Source organism: Eschscholzia californica, unplaced genomic scaffold (assembly GCF_041429995.1).
Source record: "Eschscholzia californica isolate CP2 unplaced genomic scaffold, dmEscCali1.0.p SCAF_4, whole genome shotgun sequence".
Classification (NCBI taxonomy): domain Eukaryota; kingdom Viridiplantae; phylum Streptophyta; class Magnoliopsida; order Ranunculales; family Papaveraceae; genus Eschscholzia; species Eschscholzia californica.
This window is the reverse complement of record NW_028238461.1, coordinates 36,692,654-36,701,736: the sequence shown is the minus strand read 5'-3', so window position 1 is coordinate 36,701,736 and position 9,083 is coordinate 36,692,654. Positions and strand designations below refer to the sequence as shown.

At 33.6% G+C, this 9,083-nt stretch overlaps 1 protein-coding gene across 1 annotated transcript; it reads right to left on the bottom strand.

Moving 5' to 3' along the window:
• Window positions 1-6,647: 6,647 nt before the first annotated feature.
• On the bottom strand, window positions 6,648-7,934 carry LOC147544410 (Heavy metal transport/detoxification superfamily protein). Its single transcript, XM_086637065.1, has 4 exons — window positions 7,720-7,934; window positions 7,377-7,570; window positions 7,176-7,263; window positions 6,648-7,087 (listed from the first exon to the last, which is right to left on the bottom strand). Exons 1-4 carry the CDS (start codon window positions 7,832-7,834, stop codon window positions 6,648-6,650), a joined length of 837 nt encoding a protein of 278 aa, XP_086493191.1. The 5' UTR covers window positions 7,835-7,934.
• Between the last annotated feature and the right edge of the window lie 1,149 nt (window positions 7,935-9,083).

The window sequence follows — 9,083 nt, the reverse complement described above, 5'->3', positions numbered from 1 at the left end:
AGATTCCTCAAAACATGAGTACTCACTCATCTTATGTAAGGAATGTCAAGTCTTGGTCCCGTAAAATGCCGCGCCGTAAAAGGAGGTTATAAAAACGGAGGCCGAGTGAAACAGGATAGACATGAAGCTGAGTGGGAGTACAAGAATGGAATATGTCTTCCTAACGAGAGTTAGGATAAAGTATCTCTAGGCCACTTGAGGAGTGACAACTAGAAATGCATGGCCGTGCTCAAATGGATTAAAAGTTAATCATTTGATTTGACAGTCTGTCCTCCCGATCAAGAAAGTCTGATAAAGTATGACGTATCAGATGAGATATGAAAGACATGGGAATCGAGCATTGCATTTGTTCTAAGTACAAGTGGGAGACTGAAGGATATATGTCCTTGGAGTCTGAAGGTATATCCTTCTGAAGGAATGTTCTTCGACCAAGATAGCAATGCGTATGATTTGGCTCATAGGATAATATGACTTTATTGGATAATCAATCAATCCGGTCCAATTAGGAGTCGTAATGCTTAGCTAGAAGCCGCTTACGATTATCGGGTCACTTCGGTTATCCACGGCTAACATAGACCGGATCCTAAAACGGGTTACACATAAGAATTGGTAACTCGGCCAGTGAGAAATAGACTGATGGGAACTAGTATATAGATGGATATGATCCAGTCTAAGAGATAGAAAGAATCGGGCTGGAAAGAGAAGTCCGAAAAGGCAAAAACTCACTTTCAGGGGGCAACAAGGGATTCCCTTAAGGAGAGATCCCTGGACGGCCTTATTAAGGGGGTGGGCCGAGCAGAGTAAGCCCATTAAGGGCTACTCTGGCCGGCCACACCATGGGGAAACCCTAATTAGGGTTTTCCCATATTAAGAGTCCAAGTTAGTTTAACATTAACTTGTACTTATCTTTTCTAAGGGACTTTAGGATTCCTTATTCTCTTCACACAACTATTGGAGAGAGAGGATTTTAGAGAAAAAGTTCTCATTCTAGCTATCAAGTCTAGAAGAAGCAATTCTTCATCTCAACTTTCAAGAAGGTCCTAGCTGACTGAAAGAAGGGAGTTCGAGTTATACAATTCGGTGTCTCAAGTAGAGGAGCTACACTTGAAGCTCTTTATCTTCCGAATACTGGTCGGAATTTAGTTCATGGGAAAGCGATTAAAGGTATTATGCTTCCTTCTAGCTCATAGTTAGTTTATGTATAGATCCTGGATAACTTAGTGTTAAACATTAGATGTTTGAGATTTCGCTACCAACACTAGTTAGATATGTATTAGATACATGTAAACCCCAACACCTTGCACTGGTCTGGAGTCCAAGAATCAGGAAACTTCACAGTGAAATGTATGTATAACTTTCCTGCCATGAATGGCACTAGTATATCAGAATTCCTCATTATTTATCGCCTTTAAGAATCTGCACATTCATATTGTTATTAATTTTAACAATGCCCTAACAAATATCATGATCGCAGTATACTTGACTATTTTTTATCAATGAAAACTGTATCTTACCCCGCTTCACAACTTCATCAGGGTTGGTCTTGATGAGCAAATTCCTATCTCCTAATTGGGACAGTAAAAACTGAAACCCATAGAAGGCTTCAGTTCGAGCCAATGTGTGATCGACAAATATATCTTCACCCTGTCCTTTGAACTTGGGATCCCTAATGATTGTCTGAAGATGGTAAAATAATTAATTCATGTGCGACGTATTAATAGTTCAAATATGTATCAGTTCACAAATATAAACATAAACATAAATTGAATTAAATAAAGGGTCCGTGGGTATATAGACCAAAATAATGTTCAAAAAAGGTTTATGATCCAATCTTCCCAAAATATGGATATTTAGTCCTTTTACATTATGGACATAATAACCCATTCTTTATGAAATAACTACCGTCCATGTCCCTCCTACAAAAATCGCGAGATTTATAATTTTCCGGGGAGAATTTGGAAACTACATCTAATGTAGGCGTGATTTAAAGCAGCTAACGTATAAATTCGAAATTGATTTTTCTCTCTCTTCTAACCGTTTTGGAAAGCAAATCTATTTCCAAATCGATTCAAAACAAAATTCTTAACCAAATCAGTTTTCTCTTTCTTTACCGATTTGGAAATTAAATCAATTTTCTTTCTCTTACTATGTAATTTTTTTTTCGGTTCAAATCAATTTTCTCTCAATTAACTTTCAGATTTAGAAATAGAATATTTTCTTGAATCAATTAAGCGTGATTTGGGGATTAATATACAAAACGTAAATATTACTATCTCTCACTTAACTTTCAGATTTAGAAATAGTAAATTTTTTTGTGAACATTATAGCAGCATTTGTTTTAGTTTTTACTCATACATAAATACACATCGAATACAAATTATGAAACAAACACGTAAATTATGTGTTATTTATGACAAGGAAACCATCATTTGTCATGTAGACAACGTAATTTATAATATGTATGTGGGTCATGTTAAATAAATTACACATAATTTCTTTTGCATTACACATCGTTTACATTCTATTACAAAAAAAATACAAGATCTTCTCTTGTTCAGAAATGGTGCCCATCCATGTACTCTCCATTTGTAGTCTTGAGCAGGACACACAACAGTTACACTATATGTCGAAGAGCTAATCCAAATGCTTTTGCACCATCAGGAAACAACTGACCAACTTCAGTAAATATTTTATCCCAGCCATCCGATTTTATTTTCGTTGACTTACTTTGATTTGATGATTCTGTTTGAAATTCCACCTGTTATATCAAATCTACACACATAAATACTCATACGTTAAACAAAAAATCATATATTGTATTATAAATTACATGTGCAGTTCCGTAAATTATGTATAATGTTTGTCAAATTTTAACAATATTTGAAGGGTTTGAGTGGTTTGGTAAGCTTAACAAGGCTACTGTTTTGGGTGAAAAGTACGCGTATTGGTAAATAAATAATACATAATTTATGTGCACTTATACGATGTTTTATAATTTATTATAAATTATATATAATGTATAACAAATTACGCGTATTTTACACTCTCTTATAAAAACATGGTACGGAAGATGTTTGCGTAATGTACTAGAAAGTATGCAAATTTACTGTAAATTACCTATAATTTATTTCAAAGTACATGAGATTTTGTAGTGAAGCGAAGTTGTTCTACTAATGAAATGAGTACTTTTGGGTTTAAAGTACGTGTAATTTTCAATAAATTACCCATAATTTATTAACATTAATATAATGTTTTTGTTATTCCTGATAAAGTATGGATAACTTGTTACAAAATACATATATTATGTTTTCTGTTATAAAAACATCGTACGGAAGATGTTTGAGTAATTTACTATAAATTATGGGAATTTACCAGAAACGACATATAATGTACATTCTGTTATGAGGAACCGTATGGAAAAACGCCGGTTTCATAAATCTGTACGAATTGAAAATGAGATCTGAAGAACAAATGTGAATATCATTAAGCTTAAACAACAATCTAAAGATATATGATATGATGATTGATTGCAATAATAACATACTCGATTTGAAGGATTCAGAAAAAAAAAATAAACATCAAACATTCGAAAAATAATGAATTAGTAAACAAATCTTTGAAACTTTTACTCAAAATCATATATGATCAACTTTAGAGAGAGATAGTCTGTTATAATAAACTAAAACAGAATATAAAAACTTATAAAACAGACGAAAAGTGACTTCAATAATGTGTTTTACCTAATTAACGATGAAGAAGATGATTTCAATAGCTTGATTTTTTGATGAAGAAGATGATTTCAGCTGCTCAAATGAATATGAAACGATGAAGAAGATGATTGCAGTAGCTCTAATGAATATGAAACAATGTTTCTGATTTAATGGACCATTTTCAGAAGATTAAGATGTAGAGAGAGAAAGAAAACCATTATTTTGGTTTCGGTTACAGATTTATAATGAAGATCACAGTTTCTTTGTTTAGAAACGTAATTGGAGAGAGAAATTGGGAGATAAAAATGGTAAAGATATTTGGTGAATTAGAAGATAAATGTGTTTTTATATTTAAGGAAGGTTAGTTTAGGTATCAAGATTTATCAAGTATTCTAAGAATTTGTGATTTCTCTCTAGATGTATCCAAATGGACTAGATGTCTATTAGTATAAATAATTTGGTTTTTAAACCCTTTATGAGATTAGAGAGGATTAAAAGTGTTATTAGGGGCTGTTTTTTGGGCCATATACCCAAAAATTCTTAATAAAATGAAAATCATTAAGGTGCATCTGCATGAGATGGTCTATACTTTGCATTGGTGTTTTCAACGATAAAAAATAAGTACCAACCATGAATTGTAGAGAGTAATATGTCAAAATATGCAGAGGAGAACCCAATCAAGTGGACAGAATTCAACCCAAGAAATAAACCAAACTTTCTTATATTTATAAAGGGGGATTATGTCAACTTTCCTGTGTTTTAGCATAATTGTTGAAGTAATGGGATTATAATTCTATTTTCTATTCAAGTGCAAAAAATCACGTTATTTCTTTTGCTCATCTGGGGGGAATTAATTTGTTTTAAGTTTTTAAACCTCAAAATTTAAACAAACAAAAAGACACCTAAACATGTACCGTTCTTAAATATGACAAAACAACATGTCCATTTCATTTTTTTTTTTTTTTTTTGTTGAAAATGTCCATTTCATTTGCCATCAATTAATTTCAGTTATAAATCATCAAAATAAACATTCACAAAAAATATAAACCACATTCACTTTCAAGAATCAGAAGATACCCATTAATCTAGTTCATTACAACTCTTAATAGTTCATCAAATCTAATAATTGAAACCCTAAATCGAGTTGTTACAAAATGACTTAGGAAGAAAAGAGTACCTGGAAGTAGTGGTTTGTTTTGAAGTCCTAATTGGATTAGTCGAAAACCCTAAAACAAAACCAAGGGATGGAGAGGGAAAGAGACAGAGAGAAAGCGACAAAGAGCAAGAGATAGAGATTAGAGACAATGGGTATGGGTGTGTGAGAGAGAGAGAGAGAGAGAGAGAGAGAGAGAGAGAGAAAGACATAAAGAGAAAGCAAAAGACACTCTAAGAGAACAAATCTGAAACTCACAAGGCTTGATTGCTCATGGTCTCCCTCTTTTAAGGCGCGGATAAGCCAATCTCTCCTTCCGAGAGAACGAAATCAAAAAACAACTTCAAGTTCACCAAACATCACTTCTAACCCTGATCTGAAATCTTAGAAAGAGAAGATGGATCATTATCGATTTGGAAACTCCTGATTAGAAGTTGCCTTATGCCCTTTCATTACGAAAAATGAATCATTCTCATGAAAATCACTTTACAAGTTATTGAGAAGGACTTGTCCTTCTCTTCATAGACTTTGGTATTGCCTCGTGGTCTAACTTGGCATCGATTTTGGAAGAAATTGAAGGTGGCTCCACGGGTAAAACTCTTCCTTCGCGATTGTTATGTAACGTTCTGCCCACAAAACTAAGGGCCCTTCTATTTAATGATGAAGCTTCAAAGGTATGTGCTACGTATGATGAAAAACTAAAAGATATTGAGCACCTCTTTAGAAAATGTAAATTTGCTAAGGAGATCTGGAGTTGTCCTCAATTATGGGTTTCATTGACATAGTTAGTGGGTGGTTCACAGTAGAGGACACTGACTGCTCAATCAAGACAAGGATACACACCTTGTGGTCTTTGTGGAAATCCAGGAATAAGATGGTATTCGATGAGGGGATCAATCCATGTAAGTCAATGGTTGTCTGGGATGCTATCAACATGATGAATGACTTCTCCATGAATGAGCCTGAACAGGATGATGTGGTGGACAGAAAAACAGATGAGATGGATGGATTGTGGACTCCTCCCATGGTTAAAGTTACGAAATTCATCTTTGATGCCGCTTGTAAAGATGGTAAAGCGGAAATAGTTGTGGTTGCAAGAAACCATGATGGGTCATTCACAACAGCCACATCTAGAGTGGTGATGGTGCTAAATGCATTAGAGGCGGAAGAGGTGGCAAGGTTAGCTTTACATCTAGCTAATCAAAGGTGTTCTGGGGAGTGTATTATTGAAGGTGATGTAAAGTTAGTGGCAGATGCTTGCTCGGATAAAAACGAAACTCCTCCTTGGAAGACAAGGAACATTGTGGAAGATATGGAAAGCGCAGACATCTCCTTTGACACTTTGCAGGTTTCCTTCTGTCTATAAAAGGTAAACCAAGTAGTTCATATACTAGCAAAATCTGCATTTTATTTAAATTCAAATGAGACTTGAGAATTACCCAATGTCCTTAATTGCATTGTAAGTGTTGGCGAGGGACAAAGCTAACATTAGGTTGAATTCTAATTCTTAATAAATTTTAGGCAAATGCCTACTTTGATCAAAGAAAAAAGATGGGGCCTAAATCAGCCCGAGTTAGTACTTTTTACAACTCACACACTCATACATCTTATTCGAAAAAAAGCTCGATCTAAATTAATTTCAACTTAATTATAGGATTATGTAATAAATTAAGAAGATTATATTCAAATCATATATGCGCAGTACATAATTATATATATATATATATATATATATATAACCACTCATAACATAGTTGAAAATTTTCATGATCCATTGAATCTTTTTACATTATAAGACAAGCATTTGGATTTTCATCGCTAAACAACTGAGGTGCATACCCATAATAAACTATGTAAGGAACAGCATTGCTCTCTTTCATATATTTCATTTCTATTTGGTTATCTTCCCATCCTTCTACAAACTTGTTATTTGGTTCAAATTGTCTAACTTTCCCCATCTTTTCTTTCTCTTCTTCCATGACTTTCTTCGATTGAATGACCTTGACATTTGTTTCTTTTACGTTTCCCTTCTTGTCTTCTCCCTCATTAATCTTCTTCGATTCTGCAATCTTGACATCCACTCCTTTCACCTTTTCTTTCTTTTCTATAATCTCTGCATGTTTGTGAACCTTTTGTTGGATATATTTAACAAGTTTTTGGGGTTCAATTGTTCCTTCAATGGTTAGAGTCTGTGCTTTGCTGTCTGATTTTACACTATAAACACCTGCATTAATTGATTGTAAGAGCATTATTTATATCTTTATGAGTATTTTCGAACATCAAATATCTATTTGTTTCTTAAATTGGTTCACCTTTCCGTTTTAGTATCTTCCTTGTCAATTCTTCTTCACATTTAATACAATGCAAATGAACCTTAAGCGTTGTAATCTTCGAAAGTGGCTGACAGTGCAACAAACACAAATGTTAGTTATGAATTAGTAATAGTGAATGTCATAATCTATTATGAATTTTCAACTTTGATCATGGGTACTATATATAGCTAGGAACCTTACTTCAACTTTGATCTTTTCCTCTCCTTTTTCTTTACTAGATGCAGATGTACCATCATTTACGTTTCCCGGAAGAATTACCATTTCAACCTTCTTCTTGCTTATCCGAGTTATTTGATCTTGAATTTTATTTGGATCCATTTGACCCTTTACCTTGATTTCACTACCTTCGAAATCGACATGAACCATCTGAACTCCTGCATGTATTTTACAATATCTTGGTCACATTTTGCTCTAGAGTAATTTTTTTTTTATCCTAGTAGCTCTTAAATACTGTATATATAAGAACAATTGAGTACTACTTATCTTAAAGAAAATTAAGAATATGTAAGTTAAACTTCATCACCTTGGGTTCTTAGAATAGGTTTTTCAATCTCCCTTGCACATTGAATACAATGCAAATTTACTTTGTAAAGAGCAGTGACAACTCCTAATGATCCTTCTCCTCCATGTTTCCTCATTTCTTTCTCCCACAAAAGTTAGGGTTGGAAAAGACGGGCGAAAATCGATAAGGAGCTCAAGAAAGAATTTTAACAATTATAATAGATGTAGGAAAAGCTTAATTAGTACCTCTCAAGAATGTTTTAAAACTAGTTTGATGAATGTTTGGTTTTTTATGGTATAGGTTGGTCAAGTTAGATGAGAGTAGTTCAATAGCTACTCTCAGTAGCTTTGAATTTTCAAGAGTGATGGTGGTTTCTTTCCAAGACAAACTTAGGTCATTTATTTGTACACTCAACAAGGAAAAAACAAGCAAGTGATGTGTAATCCTTACATTTCTTACTTCTATAAACAATTGGTTTTATCATTTATGTAGGTTTTATCAGATATTTAAATCAATTTCCCATACCTAGGTATAACTAGTTTCCTACTATATAGTTTCCACATTTGCCTTCCAAGTCCAAACCCAACACTTACAACAAAAAAAAAAAAAAAATCCAAACCCAACAAATTTATATAGACTTTTATTTCTAGAATGTATTGCTAAGCTTGAACTTGTACTTGTACTTCAGGCTCCTCATAATCTTGAGTGGCAGAGTTGTTTATTTTATTTCTTAATTTGATTGCTAATTAGGTACAAGTACAACATGTTGAGTGAGTCTTTCTATTTAGGTTTTGAAATCTTGATAATAGAATAACTAAAATTAAGGGCTACCAAGTTGAATAAAAAAACTTTATATGAAAATTTTAGACCCACTTTTCCCTCATATGGGATCACATATTAGATTAGACATACCTATCCATCAGATAGAAGTTCTTCAAAGAGCTTTCTGGTGGGGAAAACCCAAATCCATCCATACTATTAATTGGTCCGCCATATGTCTTCCAAAAAAACTGGGAGGTCTTGGTTTTCGTTGCCCAATTCTTGATAATCAAGCTTTTTTGTGTAAACTTGTCTGGCGTCTCAATAAGAATCCTAATTCTCCTTGGGCTTCTATTCTCAAAGCCAAGTATTTCACTAAAGATCATAAACCTAAATCGGCTAAAAATCATCACTCTTGGCTTTGGAAATCCATCTCCAATTATGTTGACAAAGTGTCCAATTTGACCTTTTGGGATATTAATAAAGGTACGAATATTAATATTTGGCAGGACTTCTGGATACCTAATTACCCTCCTCCTCTGACCAATAGAAATAATAGTAATCTTACGACTGTTTCGCAACTTATCAGGAATAATCAATGGGATACGAATACTTTATACCAATGC

Bases quoted from the DNA above. Each gene is read 5' to 3' on its own strand.
- LOC147544410 (XM_086637065.1), bottom strand. From the start codon at position 7,834: ATGAGGAAACATGGAGGAGAAGGATCATTAGGAGTTGTCACTGCTCTT. The intron at 7,571-7,719 runs GTGATGAAGTTT...AAATACATGCAG, and splicing joins ACCTATTCTAAGAACCCAAG to GAGTTCAGATGGTTCATGTC. The intron at 7,088-7,175 runs GTGAACCAATTT...CAATTAATGCAG, and splicing joins GAAGATACTAAAACGGAAAG to GTGTTTATAGTGTAAAATCA.